At 29.4% G+C, this 21,551-nt stretch overlaps 1 protein-coding gene across 4 annotated transcripts in view; it reads left to right on the top strand.

Annotated features, from left to right (window-relative positions):
- The window catches only part of gol (ring finger protein goliath), a 342,552-nt gene that overhangs the window by 299,767 nt on the left and 21,234 nt on the right, over nt 1-21,551 (top strand). For all 4 annotated transcript variants that reach the window (XM_075378321.1, XM_075378324.1, XM_075378322.1 and 1 more), the window contains one exon: nt 4,569-4,665. In XM_075378321.1, the coding sequence (XP_075234436.1) occupies nt 4,569-4,665 (97 nt within the window). The remainder of the gene's footprint in view (nt 1-4,568; nt 4,666-21,551) is intronic.

Here is a 21,551-nt window from a genome sequence, read left to right on the forward strand (position 1 = left end):
TTTATTTTTTTGCATACTATATGTATATATTTGTTTATGTTATTGCTATGTATTAAGAATTTATTAAAAAACCAAGATAATTATATGCTTTATTAGAATTATTATTTTTTGTCACCTTATGTTGTTCATATTGTTCATATTGTGTATAAATAGGTTTGATTGTTTATTAATTCCATCTTTGTTAGAAATTTTTAATTATATAGTCAGGCATACGGGTTTTTTAAAATTTTATTATTAAATAAGTTCTTTTGGCAGTATAAACAAAGATATATATGTTTCTTAATCATATAATTATGAGAAAAAGTGATTCAATTAAGTTAAGTTTCAATAGTAATATTTATTATTTTTATCCTATAAAAGGCATTACAACATTTATTTTACTCGTATTTTAAAAAAGATTCATTGTATACATTTTTTTTCATTTTATTAATTATTTTTTTAATATTTGAGTATTTTTATGGAATAAGACTAACATATATCTTCTGTCTTCTTAGTTAATATAACAATATGTATGTATGTATTATTTAGTGACACTTAAGCTGTAGTATTCAGCACAAAGAAAAAACTTGTCTTTGAAGAGTTGTATCCAGCTTTTCTTTTTTTAATGAAAATTCTTTTCTTCATAATCTTTATTTTTGCCCAGTTGTTCTAATTTAAATTATGAAACTATTACATATATGTCCATGACAGAGTTGTAGTGGCTCGGTCTTTCATCTTGAGATTACCGGTTCAAATCCTGGTTAAGATGACATTTTTCACGTGCTACAAAAATTCATTTTTATACATCAGTAACTGTAAGTGGGTATAAGACTGTTCTTACTGTATCAATAAATAAATAATTTTATAATGCTGTTAAAACACAGTTTAATGAAAATAAATTTTTTCTACCATCGCTGATAAGAGCAGCCAATCAATAAACAGTGAAGTTTATTGATGCTGTTTTGTAAGATGGGAGTTGGGGGATCTGTACTTTAAATCCAATGTGGCAGCTTCTAACTTGGCCCCGTTTCTGAATAAACGTCATTTTAAAGATTTTTGAATGGTTCAAATAGCTTATTGGATTTCTAGTCACAGCAGCAGCAGTAGCAGAAGTTAAGTGGTGAGCATTCAAAATTTTAAATTGATAGTTATCGAGTTCAAATTTCTGTTTTTTTACCTTTATTTCTTTCTTTTATATACTCACTGATGAAGATGATTTTTTATTATATAGGATTTATAATAATAATATTTATAAGAATTTGAAAAAAAAAACTATATGAATTTCGTGTTTGTTGATTATTATTTTATTTAAATATGGTGTGATTCAAAAAGGACTTGAAAAAGTTTAACGTTTTACTAATATAAAAATAAAAATTTATTTAGAAAACTTACAGATTCAGTTGAGGTTTCATTTCATTGCAAAACACAAGTTTTGACTCATGTAGTTCATTAGTACCGAATTTGGCCACCAGGTCTGTCACCATTATTGTTAAAAAAAAATACATTTACTGGTATGGAACGTGCTTACTATGTGTTTTGGTTTCATGATTAGCAGTTCAACATAATTTTCGTAGAGAGTTCAGCAGGGAGCCTTCTAGTAGGCTTACAATTTATTCTTGACACCAAACCTTTGTTGAGACAGGATTTGTGTCCTAAGCAAACAAAGAGCGTTCTACTTCCAGGAGGCAACCGTAATTGATATCATTTATCTGGACATACTTTTAAATTTTCTAATTCTTCAGTTAGACCATGATGATCAAGATAGATGCCATTACTATCAGCAAGATGAGGCACCATCTTACTACAATCTAGAAGTCTGAGATTTTCATGATACTCGACTCCTTGGTCGGTGGATCGGTCATGAAGGTCCAATTGCACGGCCACCTCATTCTACAGATTTAACCCCACTAGATTGTTTCTTGTGAGGTTTCATTAAAGATCGAGTTTATTTTTATCACCTTTGCCTGTTGATCTTGGTGAGCCAAGATTTCAAATTAATGCTACAGCTGCAGAGGTAACAGAGGTTCTGAATGAAATCGACTTCAGGTGGAAATGACTTTGGTGGTGTCTAACCAAAGTGAATGTTGAGTGAAAAACCTATGTTTTTTCTATGAAATGAGAGCTCAATCGAATCTGTATGGTATCTCAATAAATTTTTATATGTTTTTAAAGTTGTGAAGTCCTTTTTGAATCACCTGATATAACAATCATTAACCTAACAGCTTTATGAACGTGTCGAAATTGGGGTCACATGGAGAATAAAGGATTAACAAAATAATTTTATTTTATAAAATTAAAATAAATAAATTTATCTTAGTTTTCAATATGCCTGTTGCAATCCTTCAGATAACAATTATAAAAAGAAATAACAAACGAAACAGAGATATTTTTGTAATGACAAGTTGAAAGTTAAAATAAAGTTTTATATTTAAATTTTTTTTTTAATTTTATAAAACATAATCTGTTATTATATTCAATCACAATAATAATCAGCAAACATGAAATTCAAATAAATACCATTTTTCTTGGATTCTTATATATATAAATATTTTTTTATGGGCATCAACTGCTATCGTCTCATTAGTCCAAAGTACAAGTATTATTATTATAAATACTATAAAAACTCATTTTCATTAGTGTATATAAAAAAAGTAAAAAAAAAATGACACTGGGTATCGAAATTGAGACCTCTCAATTTTAAGACTTGCAAGCTTGTCACTTGGTTGCTTGCTGATGCTCTTACTTTAAATGTAGAAATACAAACAAATAAACTACTTTTTGAAAATATTTAAATGGCATTCGCTCAGAAATGGGAAATTTTATACTTAATTACTTTTAAATAACTGCTTTAAGGTAGATTTCATAAGAAAGCTACCTATTGTAATGTGTACCTTGATTCGACTTCCGGAAAATTTTGACATATCTTCGCATTTAACACCTTCAGACCCCAAAACTACAGTCAGCTCAAAAGTTTATATATATTTCACTCTCTTGTGAACACGATAACTGCCATAATTTTGCGCCAGTTACTTTCAAATTGATACATCAAATATAAAAAAAAAAAATCTCAGTCGAGTTCGTTAATGGGCAAAATCAAACCATGGAGGTGAAAATGGGATGGCTTTTTCAAAAAAACAAAATATTGCTATAACTTTCTTACTAAATAAAATATTGAATTCATTTAAAGTTTCCACTATTCTGTGGATAGGGCCTAAAACTTATCAAAAAACTTTACTTAGATTTTTTGATATCACCAGCCATTGGCCCATGGAGTGGAAAAAATGGGGTCTCGAAGACAAAAAAAATCATACCTTCCTTAATAGGCACAGTATTGAATCAGTTTAAAGTGGTCATTAGTCCTCTAAACATTACCTAAGACTTTTGTGAAACAATTTTTAATATGACCAACCTTTACAGGAAGGGATGACAAAAACCAAAAAAAAAAAAAAAAAAAACAGAAAAAATATCGCTATAACTTTCTTATTAAGTAAAATATCGAATTCGTTTAAAGTTCTTACAATTTTCTGGATAAGCGCCTAAAACTTATAAACATAAAGTTTTTTTATATAACCAACTGTTGATCCTGGGGGTGGAAAAAATGAGGTTTCAAAGACAAAAAAATCATACCTCCCTTAATAGGCACAATATCGAATCTGTTTAAGGTGGTCATTAGTCCTCTAAACATTACCTAAAACTTTTGTCTGGAACAATTTTTGATATGATCAACCCTTATTGCAAGGGATGACCAAAATGTTGCTGGAATTGTAAGATGGGGCTTGTCATATGCTAACATGTGAAACTTTTTTCACATGCAACCATTGTTGTATTGAGTAAATTTGAAGTTTTTCTTACCTTTAAGGTGGAAATCTTTTTATCCCATACTTAGCACCAGTGAAATCTATCTCTACCTTCCAGCGTATCGAAAGCGATTCTTTTATGATTCTATATGATAGATCTATTAATTTATTTTAAAAATAAAAACTATTATTTGTTTATTTTCCCACTGGGCTGATACTCTTTTTCTGTTTGAAGAGGAGAACTATTTCAGAGGATGAATGAGGATGATATGTATGAGAAGTGTAGTCTTGTACAGGTTGTTGTCTCAGGTCAACAACGTCTCATTTCTGAGATGTGTGTTTAATTGAAACTCACCCACCAAACAACAAACACTGGTATTCATGATCTAGTATTTGAATCCCTATAAAAGTAACTTTTCCCACAGGGCTGTTCTACTGGTTTACTCATCATCATAAATCGTTTATTTTACAACTGATTTTCAAAATTGAAGGTTCTAAGTTCATATTCTAGTAAACGTTGGTTGTTTTTACACATATTTGAATATTAGGTAGTGGATACCAGTGTATTTTGGTGGTTGGGGTTCAATTAACAACACGTCTCAGGAATGGTTGACCTGAGTTTGTACAAGACTACACCTTATTTACATGTTATATATATCATCCTCATCTCATTGGGTCATGCTTATTGTTTACTAGTTGAACAGATGTACAATGTATATGTTTGGAAAAAAGAATTATTTGTTTCCTTCTGTTGTTACTTATAGTTTGTATCTATTTTATATATTGTTGCAGGCATGAATTTCATAGAAGCTGTATTGATCCTTGGTTGTTAGAACATAGAACATGTCCTATGTGTAAAATGGATATACTGAAACACTATGGATTTGTTGTGAGTATATTTTTATTTATTGTTTTTAAGTAGAACGAGTATTATTATATAGCATTTTTACATAGTAGAAAATTAGTTTTTTCTTTGTTTAAATTATATTCACAGATTTTTTAAAATATAATCTCTCTGTGAGAATTTTTTTAATTCATTTTTTTTTTTAATTTTATGTAAATAATTCTAAATGAAATTATGATAAAAAATGGTATTCAAATTATTTATTGAAAGTACTTAAATATGTATGTCCAGTTATAACACTGAAGTTGACAGAACTTAATTTATTTATTCTTTTCGTGGTAACTACTTTATTTTGCACAATTGTAGTTACCTTATACCTTTTATATTAAGAAATTCATTTTGTAAGGAGTGAACAATACCAAAATCTGAATAAAATTCAAATTTATATCTTTGTAGATGAAAGACAGAGATGCTACCATTTCAACACAAAAGTCTCCAAATTTTACAGTGACGTAGATCAAAATTGTATCTAATAGAATTGATAAAATTTTCTTCATTCAGAAACAATTAGAGATTCATAATTAGATGGAACTTTGGTATATATAGTAAATATATAATAAACTTGTTACAATGCATGATCTGCTTCTTTTCTTTTCATTTCTTCCTTTTGTCTTGTTATACCTCCTTTATGGGTGAGTGCCATAGAGTTATGGGAGAGTTTAATGCTTGTTCCATCTGTGGTGTTATGCTGATAGCATCAACTGGAACCAGGCAAGGCTACTCTCTGTGCTAATTGAAGGACATTTTTCCTATCTAGGGGTTACATAAAAAGACAAGTTCATTATTGAAATGCCAACTAAGAAGAGTCTGCCCTCCTTTTCCTGATCCTAGTCAATTAATTGATACTGGAATATCCAGCCTCTATACAAGGTGAACTAAAAGATTCGTTGAGACTAATTCAGCCTTTGCATTTCTCAAATAATTTTATGGATTCTATCAGTCATACAGTGTTGCTGATAGCAGGTTAGAAACTACAAAAAAATTCATGTTTCTTTGGGAAAATATCTGGGATTAATCCTGATTATATTTTGTCGTTTTATTTTAGTATCCACATAGCTTTTACATAGTATCATATGTCATACCGTATTTAATTGTCTAAATAGAAAAATTGATTTTATGAAATCACTCTAAATTTTAGTGCTTATATTCATTCAAGAATGTATTTGTAAAGAAGAAGATCAAAACACATGGTGAAATTTGTAAAAGTTATTTTCAAAAACTTACCTACAAGAGAATAATATATATACTGGAGATGTTCACAAAGTGGTTTTATAATATATACTTGTATATGTGTTTTCACCGCGTTATAACCTTATCGGCCATGGTGTATCAAATCTGACAGTAGAAGTGACAAAAATTGATCCCGTGGAGGTGCAGGAGAGAAAAATATGTACCTAATAAATTAAGATATTGTACAATAATATAAATACAATAATTAAAAAAAATTACTTATCTATGAAATTACTAATTATTTGTTACTCTGTTTGTGAGTTATCACTACACAAACATCGGGAATGTCTTCTTCCACCTCCATGTCATTTTCACTACAATCATCTTCGATATCATTTTCTTTCTCATTATTGTTTTTTGTTGTGAACAGCATCAATTGATGCTGTCCACAACATCTTTATCAGAATTGCCATGGGCCAATGAGATGAGGATGATATGTACAACATGTAAATGAGGTGTAGTCTTGTACAGACTCAGGTCGATCATTCCTGAGACGTGTGGTTAACTGAACCCTAACCACCAAAATACACCGGTATCAACTAATATTCAAATCTGTATAAAAACAACCAACTTTTACTAGAATATGAACCTAGAATCTTCAACTATGAAAATCAACTGTTAAACAACTGATTTACGATGAGTTAATGAGGATTTGAATACTAGATCATGGATACCCGTGTTGTTTGGTGGGTCTGTTTCAATTAATTACACATCTCAGGAATGGTTGACTTGAGACTCTACAAGACTACACTTCATTTACATTCACACATCTTATCTTTATCAGATTTTCACTATGAAATTAGCTCACTGTTGTCAATTTCTACTCAGTCATTCAAATCGTCTATCGTGATTTCACAATCTTTACCTCCTACTGAAATGCTCTCAGCTTCTGCGACATTTTTCATCCTGAATTTGTGACTTTATGATCAGAATACGTGATTCTGACTAAGATCATATTTAAACTTCTCTAGGTTTTAAGAATTTCTAGCTGATGCAGATTTTTTTTTAACCTTTGTAGAAGTACACGATTGTTTCCATGTTCCATTACTTCTGCAAAATCCTTTGGAATGCAGTGGTGACAATTAACTAGCGATTGTGGTCAAGACAAGTCTAACAATAAAATTGTGCTACAGAATCGCCACTCTCAGCTGAATTTGTACTCTTTTAACTCAAGTTTCAATAGTAAAAATTTTATTTAAAAAATTATAATATTTTTTATTGGGTAACATACTTTAGGCTTCTACTATATATAAATATTCACACAAACACGCGTGCGCACACACACACACAAAACTATAATTACTCAAACCAAGTTATTATTTTATTATATTTTTTATTATGTTTAAATGTCTTAATCTTTTATGTCTAATCAATGCAACAATTTAAATGAAATATAATTAAAATAATCTGATTTATACTTCATACATTCTGAAAACTTTTTATAAATGTGTTGATTCCAATTAAAATAAAATTTAAATTGTGAATTTAAATAATCTATTACAAAATAAACTATAAAATATATATCCATTTTTGAAATATAAACTTTTCAAGTTCTATTACCAGGTTCAGCTAGTCCTGGAAAAGTGGATGAACTAAAAATCTTAGTGATGTATTATGATAATAAATGTTCTGAATCTGTCCTCCAAGCTGAATATCTTATTTGGTGCGAGGAAATAAAGTCATTAAATTAAAAATTCAATCTAGAAGTGATTGAAGTGTTGGATCACTGCAATAAAGTATATTTGCTGAATATCCATTATCTCTTGCAAGTTTTAGCGACTCTTCCAGTAACTACATGTACTAATGGATGCCCTTTTTCCACGGGAGAAACTATATGATTGTTATAAGTCGGGGATGTAAGATTTAGGTTTGTTAGTTTTTTGTCAGTGTGTAGAGATATTATTGTTAATTCTGATGCAGGTTTAGATATTATGGCGAGAAAGAAAAATTGACGACTAGCTTTTTAATAATTCATTACTTTTATTGGAGTATAAATGTGTAAGTGTGAAGTAGAAATGTGGATTATGAAAAAATTATATACTAACATTATGATTCTTATTTGCATAGTAAATGATGTATTATATGTAAGCATATGTTTTGTATTTTTCAAATGCAATAAATTATAAAAAACCATTTCAATATAAAATTATTTTCATTATTATTAATATTATTTTATCATCATCAGCCCTTTTAGCTTCCCAAAAAAATCTATGGCCTGGGTAGGGAGATATGGTCACTAAAAATTTTACTCAGAGTAGAATAATTTTTTTACATAATAATGGTTTTGCATACTTATAGTTTAATCTTTTTTGTAAGTAGTATTCTGTCAAGGGCAAAGCCCTAGTTAACCAGAATTGAATAACTTTCTCCCATTTTGCCGAGAAAGTTATGCAATTCTTTGGCAGCCTATTTTTTTTTACATTCTAATACTCTAACCAATTTTAAATAATTAATGTTTGTGATATTATAAATTTTTGAAATCCTCATATTCTTTTTTGTTGATTCAAATTTTATTTTCATTTTTATAACATGTTAGTACATATTAGAAAAGTAATTTGTATTTTTTACCAACCAAATAAAATATTTATCTAATCTTAGAATTTTATTAAAATACTATGTATTTATATAAATTATGGTTGAACATTTATATAAACAAATATTTGGTATCACTTAATATATGAGGGCTATTTTTTTTTTAGTAAAGTCTGGTTTTTAATATAAACAGAACTAGGAAAGATATTGTCAAAAACATTTTTTTTATTCCACTGTACACTTTATGCTACTTTTTCTACGTAGTTACAAAGTTTGGTTAAACGTTTATCATAGTGTTTTACTAAATCATTTATGCCGACTTCATAGAAATCAGCTGCCTGTTAAAACAACCAGTCTTCAACTTTTGTTTTCATTTCTTCATCTGTGTCAAACCGCTGACTGTTGAAAAACAACTGTAGGTGGCGGAACAGGTGGTAATTGTCAAGCGATTACCAGTTGAAGCACACCGAAGCTTCTTCAAGGTCTCGCAGTACACAGCTTAATTTATTGTTGTTCCTTTGGGCATAAAATCGATTAACACGACACTATGTCTATCTCAAAACACATTTGCCATAAAGTTGTGCGTTACATTGTCTGTTTGACTTTCACTGGAGTTGTTTGTGTCGCCATTCCATTGGTTGCTGCTATAGTGCTGGAGTAATGTGGGAAACCCATGACATGTCTCCTGTGACAATATGGTCCACAAGTTCATCTCCTTCCTCATTGTATCAGACCAAAAATGTTATTGCAATAGCCATTCTCCTTTTTTAGTATTAATTAGAAAGCAGCCTGGGAACCCATCGGAAGTACAGTTTTTGAACTGCAGGATTTAAAAAACGATTTTGTATAGCACTGACCTTGAAACTTGTGGATGGATATATCAGTGACAAAATGGAAATCGTGTATTGAAAAATTTTGGTGTCAACTTTGCGCAGCAAATCATCTGCGATTATAGAAGATTAAACCGATCACGGTTCACCATGGACATTGTCCCAGCACGTTCTTTAACAGTCTTACCCATTGCTGCCACCCGTTGAATTAGGCTCATAAACCGCACAAATCTGGCAGTGAATATTCGCTGCTGACACGTTCCTTGTGGTCAAAAATTGAATCGCAGACTGTATTTCACAATCGGCAGGTCGTTCAATTATTTGAAACATTTCAACTTTACAATATAAACTGTACACAGTGATACTACGACTGCAATTGTGCAAAGCATGCTGGGAACCAGACGCACGTGTGTTTCCACAACCGCGCAAAATTTACATGGCTACAGCCAAAAGGACCATACTTAAAAAATAGTCCTCGTTACTAACAGTTAAAAATTTGAATTTGACATCTGTTAGATAACGTTTTTTAAAAATTTCAAAAGTATTAAGACTGTGTATGTTTGAGCTAACTTTTGCTCCAATATTTCGCTTCTTTAGGGTAGTCTGGAAAAAAATTCCTATAAAATGAAAACTACTCAGATAGGTAAAATGTTGATAATATACGTTTTAATATAAATATACTGCTATTCAGTTTTCGACAACTTTTCAAACTGAGAATTGTATATTTTAGTGATACACTTTTTATTATTATAAAGTACTCATAATAGCTTGATTAGTTAATTAAATATTATATCATTCTATCTGTACTGCTTTAAATATTTTTTTTTTAGATTTTATATATAAACTTTCCTGGTGAATGTAGATAGAATAGCTATTTTAAACGGGAAAATATGGTGATTGTGTCAAAAATGGGATATCGAGATTTTGCAAATTTCTTCATTTTAGGGCTCATCTAATTCATTTCGACCAAAAATACATAAGTATGTATGTACGTTGTGCTTATTTATGTACGTATAACATATGTGTATCATACTGCTGCTATTTTCCATACATATGATTGACTAAAATGTTTTTCTTCAAATTTGTCTCAAGTTTTTTCTATATATAGAACATTGAATATGGCATTAATTTATTTTCTAAATTTGTTATGAGGTGGGGCATATTGTGAAATAAACAATTTCAATTTTTTGCAGAGGCATTTAAGAAAGAATATTATTAAAACAAATTTGTTTCCTACAATGTATATATAAATAATAAAAAAAAAACTCGAAAAATTGACCCCCAATTTTTTAAAAGTGAAATTTCATTTTTTTTTACTTTTGCTCTATCTCGTTACATTTAAAATATTTTTCAAAAAAAATTGTTAATGTTGACAATATATATAATATAAATTTATCAAGGAGTTTGTAGATATTCATCTACAAACTTTTTAAATTCTAGTCCCCGGACCTAAAATGCAGTAAAGTTTTTGAAACTTTTTTTATTTTAGCCTTTATTGAAGGGGTGTTAGATTTACAGAAAATTCTACTTAAAGATATTTGTTTAACTTAATCTACATACCACCTCTAAAAATTATAATATTATCCTGGGTTTTGTTGTTTTTATTTTTTATTTTTTGTTTTAACTCTTAACTCTTTTTAGTTTTTATTATTAATAGCTGGGAATGTCATAAGTATATATATATATACGAGAGGTTATCTCTAAAGTAAAGACCGTTTTCTTGTAAAAAAAATTTATTCTGAAAACATTACAAATATTTTATATTTTCTTAAATTAGATACCGTATACTATTTCTCTATATAATCGCCACATGATTTAAGACGTTTATCGTAGCGATACACCAGTTTCAATATACCCTCGTCATATTCTTCTGCCGTCAGTCCATTTATCCACTAATTAACAGCATTTTTAATTCATCGTCACACGCGAATTACTTACCATTCTTTCAATTTCCCAAACAAATGGTTGTCAGAAAGAGCTAAGTCCGGACTATATGTTGGGCGATCGTAATGTTCTCAGTAAATCACGTGTCGGACCCGCAACACGTGGACCTGCACTATCGTGCAGCAGGATGACGCTGTCTGTCAGCCGCCCACGTCGCCGATTTTGAATGGCGCGCCATAACTTACGTTGAGTTTCGCATTAGGCTTCTGCATTTATAGTCGTTCCACGCGGCATGAAATTAATCAGCAGTATGCCAAACCGATCCCAAAAGACCGAGGCCATCAGTTTGCGTCCAAACGGCTGCGGCTTGACCTTTGTTGGTCTGGTTGATGATTGAGGATAACGCCATTCACTTGACTGCCGTTTTCTCCCTAGCGTATAATACGAAATCCATGTTTCATCGCCGGTAATAATTGAATTAAGGAACTTTTTGTGTAGCGCATCAAAAATTCCAAAGCAGATCCCATTCGGATTTTTTTGTGACATTCCGTTAAGACGTGCGGTACCCTACGTGCACAAACCTTTCTGAAGCCTAAATAGTCATGAACAATGCGACCAGTAACAGCTCTTCATACATGAGGAAAAAGAAGGACCAGGTCGGAAATCGGTGAACGACGATCATTTCTGATTTCAGCATCGACGCGTTTCAATAAGTCCTCGGTAATTATCGAGAGCCTCCCCGAACGTTCTTCATTGAACGTATTAATCCTGTTATTTCTAAACCGTTCACACCATTTTCAGACCTTTCTTTCATTCATTACATTATCACCATACACATCAACCAACTGGCAATGAATTTCAGCCGGCTTAAGGTTTTAATGGTTTAAAAACGTATGACTCCACGTATTTCACAGTCGGCGGCAACATCGATTTTCATATTCATTTTGTAACGTATCATACATAATCAAAGATACTACAACGCGACAACTTGCAGACAACAATGCAGAATGTACATTACTAGGGTGGTTATGAACGACACAGGTTCGCCAACCTTAAAGAGAGAAATTTCCCAGTGGTCTTTACTTTAGAGATATCCCTCGTATGTATAAATTTTCATTTACTTAAATGCATGGAGGTTTCTTTTTGTGTTTTTTTTTTTTCAATTACTTTTATTTTTATAATTATTATTGTGTATGTAGACATGTAATATTTTTTGCATTGCATGAGTATGCTATGACATCATATTTCAATAACTCCATTACTTTTAACGACACAAAACATAATAATTTTACTTGTTGTTTTATTGTAAGTACACTTAATGTAATTGTTTAAGTTTTTTCATTCAACTCTTTTCTCACTAATTTTGTACTGCAATTATATATGGTACAGAAAACATGCATATTATAAGGTTATATGTATTTTGATGTATCTCTGAGAATTTCAGAAATTATCTGATACAGGTTTAAATTTTAAAGAATTAAATAAACTCTCTAATGATTAATTAATGAGTAATGAGCGATTAAGTATTAAGTAATGTGATTAGTTCTTTTAGATTTAATTATTAAAATATAGGTAAAGTGTTATTAGTAGCTTTGGCTGCGATTGCTTTTTCTCTGGACTTTTCAGACAAATGCATAAAAACATTATGTTTATAGGTTGCAAGTAATCATTAAAGGTACCCACCTTGACTGTAGATAAAAAAAATTAATTGCTACTATTCATCAAAATTGATCTTTTTGTTAAACTTACAAATAATAAAGCAAAATACAATATTTTTCATAAAAAAAAACAAAAAAAAACAATTTATGAATTATACAATAAATATCTATTATTCAAATATCAGTAACCCACAAGCTTAGAATATTGGACTAATGATGACTTGTAATATGTAATTACCAGTTAAAACATTACTGAAATTTGGCTGCAAGAAAAATTATTACTTGTAAAGGAAATAGAATTTTTGCCGTTAGCAAAATCAGTGATGGTTGACACTTTTGATTTAGATTTCTTTTATTTTTAGATTATTAAACTTTTTCAGATCTTGTAATGTCATTTATCAATAGACTTTCTATTATTGTAAATATAATCTTTATAATTTTCAGTCGTATATGAGAATGAAAAAAAGAGTAAATATAAAAATAATTGGTATTAATAAATTGGTTCTTTTTTGTGTACAATACAGTAAAATATATTTTTTTTTAAAAATGGAATGGTGAAGATCGACCATGTAGAATCATTTTTATCGTATTTATATTTTTGTAAATCACCCACTGTTCATTAGTCAATTTCATAAAAAATTAGCAATATTAGATATCAATATTATGACTGAAAAAATGTCACATGGTTTTTTTACTTTCTTGTATGAAGTAAAGGAACTATTGTGATCGTGAAAAATTTTGGTTTTCAGATTTCAATTCAATTTTGATCATCCCTGAATCTATTTTGACTGGTTTCGGTCAGTACATATATATCTCGCATAACTCAAAAAAGATCAACCGTAGAATGTTGAAATTTTGAATTTAGGACTGTTGTAACATCTAGTTGTGCACCACCACTTTTGATTGCAATCGACTGAACCAAAAGTGTCAAGAAAAGCCCAAAATCCAAAAATATTTGGACTAACTTAACTGCACTAATCAGCCCTCATTGAGACCTTTCAACGATATGTAATAAGTGATACGTATTTTCATTGGTTCCAGAGTTATATCCAAATAAAATTTTAATTAATGAAATATTTGGATCTTGCAAGAGAAGGCGTATTGGTTCTAATCAGACTTTATCTGCTTTTTTATTTTTTTAATTTTTTTATTAATTTAAATGTATTGATTTATTAATAATTATTAACCTGTGATTGTTAAAAAGTTATTAGCAAAATAAAATTTTACGTACTTTAAAAATGCGTATATGTAATTTAATAGGCAGTATTACATATTTGTATATATAATAGATTTGGTGAAACATCTGATTATTTAATATTAATTAAAAATTATAATTTAGAATCGTATTATTTTTGGATTTTCTACTTTAATTTCTGTCTAATTTATTTAATTATTCTGGAATTTCTGTTTAATTTTATCTATATCAAAGTTAACTACAGAGTGACTGAAAAATAGACCCTCACAAGAACAACTGAGGCATTCATGGCCAATCTTTAATAAATTGCAAAAAATTCTTATCTTTTAGTTCATTACCCCATCTGATATTGTTGGACAATATTCTTCCTAAGTTGGAGTTAATCATTTCATTTGTTTTTTGTTGCCAATCATCTAATTGCTCTTTGGTTTGATATAATTCTTCTGATCTTAATTTGTGCACACATTCTTTAGTTTTCAAATTTTCTCTCCCTTTATATTCATCATCCTCTCTTAATCTTTTTATTCTTTCTTTGATCTTCTCTCATCGAGTAAAGTTCTATTGCAGTACTCATTCGATGTACTTCATCGTCCTATTTAATTAATCATTAACGTATATGCAAAATGACGTTAAAAGTTAATTATTTACAGTTAATGTACATGAATTGTAATAATGTTAATTGTATAAATAAAGTTTATGTTTGATTTATTAATAATTATTAAACTCTGATTGTAAAAAAAAAACTTTTATGATAAATTAGAATTCAATAATTTATTAATCAAATAAAATTTTATGTACTTTTCATTTTTTTAAATGTGTATATGTAATTTAATAGGCATAGAAGGAAGTCTGTGGTGTCCGCATCAGATTTTTAATTATCTATTTTAAAAGAGTTATGAATGTTTAAAAATTTGATTGCTTCTGAAGGAAGATTGAATGAAGAATATTTAAAAACAAAGTTTTTTGATCAAAAAAACTTGAACTTTTAGCAAATTTCATTTTTGTAACATAATTGGCTGTGACATTAACCTAAAGAAAATTTTTCTTACTTAAACAATTTTATCGTTCAATGAGTTGCTGCCATTATAGTTTGGTTTTTCTAAGATGACATTGATTCTTGTATTATTTCATGTAAAATTTAAATTTTTGTAATCTATATTACAAAAAAAAACTTATAATAAATAATAAAATATTATTAATAATAAAAAATAAAAATAATACTAGAAAGATTTTTCACATACTACATTTTGAACGATTTGTGTTTAACTAAATAATTAATTATGCTTAAGTAAATTCATAGTATTACTCATTTCTGTATGTTAAATCTAATCCTATATGAGGGATGTATATTGTGGTAGTAAAAGTAGTTTGAAGTGATTTTATTTTTTAAACTTTATACTTTTGATTTGACTTGTCTAAAACAATTCTTCATAATTTTTAGTCAACATTTGTTTCAATTTTTATTTAATAAACACAAGTAAAAATACCTATTTTTTTTTTCATATTTATTGTTTATTTAATTACAAGTTATTATTTTGTTTTGTTATTTTCCATCATTATTTTGTTTCTTTTTATTTTTATTAATCTTTCCTTTAATCTTATATACCATTGGTAATCTTTTCATTATATATTAATTTCTTAATGAATGACTCATCCTAGTATAAATACTGTCAATAGAATTTTATACTAAAATAAAAAATTGTAAGAAAAAAAAAGTTATTTCTTTATCATGAATAGCTGCTCACTTCCTTCATTTTATAACAGTTGTTGATTGTCAATCCTAAAACGGTTGTCCTTTAACAAACTTATTTTCCAGTATCATCTTCCTATCTTTTCTTTAGGAATAAGGTTGAAAAACTTAGAGAAGATTCGGTAAACATCATTAGAAGCAATGAAAATGTCCTTGATGCATTTAAAAATTAGTAAACATTTTTATGTTGGTGCTCTTCAAAGAAGATTATTATATCGTAGATAATGTGGGAGATTGGAACTTCAGACAAGGTTGTTTTATTTTTTAACCCTTCTGTTTAGTTAAGTAGTTTTTCCTTTTGCCTCATTTTCCCTTACTTCTTTGATTTTAATATGGTTTTTACAAAATTATTTGTAGCTGAAAATATTTTTTTAAGAATTGAACGATGTTTTTCAATTGATTGTAGTACTGTTTTTCTTGAAATCAGACAGAATTTTCTATCAATCTTTAAATTATACATAATTTCTATTACACTTACACAATAGATAATTATCTATGGCAGATAAAATTAAGCTTGTTCAAATCAATGAGAAATTCAGATTACTGTGGAATAATAACCCTTCTTATTTAAAAAAAAAATCTGTATTGTTTTTTATTAATATAGACATTTTTGAATGATGTTAAATTCAGTTGTATCTTAAATATTTTCCCTAACTGAGTAGAGGCAGACTTTCGTATGACCATTTTTCCAAGATTTTTTTCCTGGGTGCACAATGACGTATCATTATCAGTGTATGGACACAAAATTACCGTAATAAATGATTAACAATTAAAATTTACCTTAAAAATTAAAATTATGTAAAACACCTATGCGTAATGCTAAGTTCAAAATAAAAACAATGTTAAGAAACTAACATAAAACAATAAAATTGCTGAACATTGAAAGGCAGAAACATGACAGTTTTAATTAAATATTTAAATCCAGATGCATGGCCGTAAGAAATTGTAAAATATTAGACTACAGCGATACATTATTGCGTGAGATATTTCATTTGTTAGGCCTTGGTTTTTGGCGCAATGTCACATTACAGACACAGTCTACAAGGTTGTGGTGCACCGTTAATTGGCAGTTGCAACAAATACATATGGGGGCATCAGTCTGAGTCATCACATATCCATGAGTGAGTCTAGCATATCCTATTTGTAAACGGCAAACAATAACCTTCTGACAACGGTTATTCCTACATGAAGAGCCCTATGGTGACACATTGTTCTTAACTGGACAAAGTTTATTGTTAATGGTAGCATTTTGCCACTCATCATGATCCACCCTCTTCAGAAAACAGACAAGATCGTTCGAAACGATACGATTAGTGAAAGGAGGTTGCAAACAGGTCTCTTTTGCCACACGATCAGCGCACTCATTTCCTGAAATTCCAATATAATTCGGATCCATTAAGCTCATGTTTGTGTTTACCATCTAATTTACAAGAGGCACTAGTCCAATTTATTTATTTATATTTTTTGGGAGTAGTGATGTTCACCAATTAGCCAGACCCTGTAGTAAAGTGGAGGCGCTATTGCTGGAGTAAATATCTTCTACAGTTTTAGTGATAAATTTTTTGATCAGTGAAAAAAGAGTGTGGGAAACCACTCTACTCCTATTTTTTTTAATGACCTATGCATGGGATGGTTGTTATTCTTGAGAATAATTATCCTTTTTTGGGAGTGACTAATGACATGTATCTTCAATAATTATGACTTGTTTTTAGGATAATGGACTTAAGTTTAAATCCCAGTTTTATTTATTTCCTTAATATCTTCTATTTATTATGTAAAATCTACTTTCTATCTTCTTCATCTTTTAAATTCTGTTTTAAACAGTACATACGAATCATAATATTAATTAACAATTAATTCTTTCTAATTTATCTTAAAAATATTTTAAGTGAAGTAACTAAAAGTTACCTTATGCTTCATTTTAATCGATAATTAAAAATATATAAAAGTTAAAAGTGAAGATTGTGGAATTTTCAGCCAGAATCAGCCGAAAGCTGTAGAGGAAAGGATAATTTAATCAAATTATCGCAAATAATGAAATTGATAATATTTTTTTTAATCTGAAATCTGCTATTACAAAAAGATTGTTGACTTTTGTGGGTGAGTGGTAGCATCTTTCACACATTACAAATGCCAAGTATCATACTTCCTTAATACAAGCCTTTTATTTTAGACTTATCTTGTTGAAATCTATCTATTGATCTAAACAAATTCTATTTCAGTTACCACAATAAATTTATAAAACATGTATTTATTCCGTTCTTATTTATAAGGTCCCCTTACTAATAAGAATGAAGTTAAAATTTTTTTTTTTAATTCTTAAAAATCTAATAATAATAAACAGCTTAAAATGGCACATATTGGCTTCAAATGAAGTCCATGTGAAATTTATTTATTTATTTACACCATTAAATCTATTTCTTTAATATGGATCATATTTAATTTAACTTTTATTTTTAAATTTGGTTTTATATATCTTTTAAGTTTATTTTATCATATATTTTTTTAGTTTTATTTTTGTTTAAAATGTGATAAGCCTATAAAAATACCTATACATATGAAAAAGTCATTCATGATAAATACAATAGCGAGAACATTTATCTTTAAAAAAAAAGGAATACAGTAAAACGATAATAAGGAAATTACTACAGAGTGTGGACAAATTTTTTCTAGACTGTAGAATTAAATAATTCTTTAACTTGTAAGTTTTACAATTAATTTTCTAAAGAAAATTATATTTTCAGTATAGTATTGACATCTACCATTTTAATGATATAAATATCCCAGCATTAAACTGTAATAATGACAAAAAAGGAAAACATATGAACATTTTTTATGTATAATGTAATTTTTTGTTTATAACATTTTTTACTTGATTTATCTGGAAATTACATCTATGGGACCCCAATAATTCTTGCACCTTATTCAAAATAAAGAATAATCATCACAATTTGTGAATAAGGCTTGGAAATAGACACAGAATATTATTAAAGTATAAAAAGGCTTCATATTTCAAAACTGAGTTATACTAGGAGGTAGAAAAACGAGTATCGATTTACATAATTACAAAACTACTACTTCACGATAGATTTGAAACTTTTGTCCAACAACTTGAATCCATTACAATGAATTAAACTTTTTTTTATATTTTTTTTTTTTGTCTTCAGTCATTTGACTGGTTTGATGCAGCTCTCCAAGATTCCCTATCTAGTGCTAGTCGTTTCATTTCAGTATACCCTCTACATCCTACATCCCTAACAACTTGTTTTAATATTCCAAACGTGGCCTGCCTACACAATTTTTTCCTTCTACCTGTCCTTCCAATATTAAAGCGACTATTCCAGGATGCCTTAGTATGTGGCCTATAAGTCTGTCTCTTCTTTTAACTATATTTTTCCAAATGCTTCTTTCTTCATCTATTTGCCGCAATACCTCTTCATTTGTCACTTCATCCATCTGATTTTTAATATTCTCCTATAGCACCACATTTCAAAAGCTTCTAATCTTTTTTTCTCAGATACTCCGATTGTCCAAGTTTCACTTCCATATAAGAAGTTTTTTTATATAAGAAGATTATATGTGATAGGTGGTAATAATGTAAACATTAGTGAGAAAATACAGTGAAAAAACAATTTCTCGATAAATGGCTTCGTTTTTGATTTATAAGAAAACCTACAAACACAGAAATGTCATGGTAGTAATGAAACAAAGTAGAATGACCTGTATTAACTCTTTTATTTTGTATTACCTTCAGAATTACATCCAATAATAAACCTTAAACAACAGTTAAATGTTGGAATTAACGACCCAAACACTAATAATAACAGCCTTTACAATAATTAATAATAATAATAATGCACAGTAACTAATAATTTTCAACAATACTTCAAATTAAATGACTAAGTCAAATGATATTTGACAACATTTAATTCTGAAATTTAGTTAAATGTTTTCTGTCCTAAATTATTTAATACCATAAATCTTGAAAAAATTAAACAGTTTAAAACATTTGAAATGTAAAAATGTATTATAAATTTACAGCTTTTAAATGTATTTAAATGTATCAGTTTTTACTTTACAATAATATAATTTGTATTCTATTAACCCACCGGGTTGGTCTAGAGGTGAACTCATCATTGCAAATCAGCCGATCTTAAAGTCAAGTGTTATAAGATTCAAATCCTAATAAAGGCAGTTACTTTTATCCAGTTTTTTTTTAAGAGGTGGAGGAACCCCATTTATGGGCGCCTCTCTCTTTTTTCCTGTTTAGCCTCCGGTAACTACCGTTAAGATAATTCTTCAGAGGATGAATGAGGATGATATGTATGAGTGTAAATGAAGTGTAGTCTTGTACATTCTCAGTTCGACCATTCCTGAGATGTGTGGTTAATTGGGGAAAGTGAGGAAACTCAACCACCAAAGAACACTGGTACCCACGATCTAGTATTCAAATCCGTGTAAAAATAACTGGCTTTACTAGGACTTGAATGCTGGAACTCTTGACTTCCAAATCAGCTGATTTGGGAATACGCGTTCACGGTTTCATTTATGGGCGCCTAGGCAGTGTCAGGTTCACTAACAGATTCTGCAAGATGTTATTAAATGCGTATGTGTTCCTGCGCACTACCGACTAAACTTCCATCCCTGGCTACCCATCTTTCCTGGTAAGGCTGGTGTACATTACCTCAGGAAGGGGGAAATATGCCCTCACACACATTCAGACACCATAGTCAACAGACACCAACCTCACACCCCCACAAGGTACCTCACATCAGACTAAAATCACATCACACACTCCACGACATCCAGTCATCACCCCAGAATACATACCTCACGCTACATACTCCACACATCACATCAATCAGTCACATCCAATCACATAAACAAACACCTCACAGGCAATTGAACACTACAGTATACTTACCTCACGGGGGTCACTATCAAATGTGGGAGCGAAGTGCTCAAGGCCTCATTGTACCCAGGTGACCTCCGCGTATGAGGAACCCCCTAGGCTATCAGTCATGTGCCTGTCCGCCTCTGCATCCTCCAAAGGTCAAGGATACTGGTGCTTTTTGGTAGTTGGGTTTCAATTAACTACACATCTCAGTGAATAGTTGACCTTGAGATTGTACAAGACTACACATCATTCTGAAGGTAATAAGAGATAAAAAATCTATTACAGAGATTTTACCTCATTTTATTACTACTGAAATTTTTCTGTCTTTGCAACTTTGATTACTTATAACTTGAAAACAAAGGCATTTTTATTAAGAAATGGCATTAAGAAATGGCATACTCATTCATCCTCTGAAGTAATATCTTACAGCCATTCCAGAGAATAAACAGTAAAAGAACGAATTTGTATTATATTACGATAATGTAAATTATTCATTTTTCATTTTGGCTTCTTCCTTCAGTGTACAATTATGGTGTTTGATGGTCAATAAATTACTTATATGTTGGAGAATTAAGTTGTAGTTCAAATTTTTGTTCTCTCCTGCAAATTTTAATAATATTATTATTATTATTATTATTATTATCTTTCTTAATTCATTTAGTTTTATCAAACTTCCTCTGAAACTGAATTTATTGTTATTATCATTGTTAATTGTTAATGCAGTTATTATTAATGAGTGTTCCATTAATTCTGACATTTATTATTCAAAGTTTGTTATTCGATATAATTCTGAAGGTAATAAGAGATAAAAAATCTATTACAGAGATTTTACCTCATTTTATTACTACTGAAATTTTTCTGTCTTTGCAACTTTGATTACTTATAACTTGAAAAC

This window comes from Lycorma delicatula, chromosome 11 (genome assembly GCF_047948215.1).
Source record: "Lycorma delicatula isolate Av1 chromosome 11, ASM4794821v1, whole genome shotgun sequence".
In the NCBI taxonomy this organism is placed as follows: Eukaryota; Metazoa; Arthropoda; class Insecta; order Hemiptera; family Fulgoridae; genus Lycorma; species Lycorma delicatula.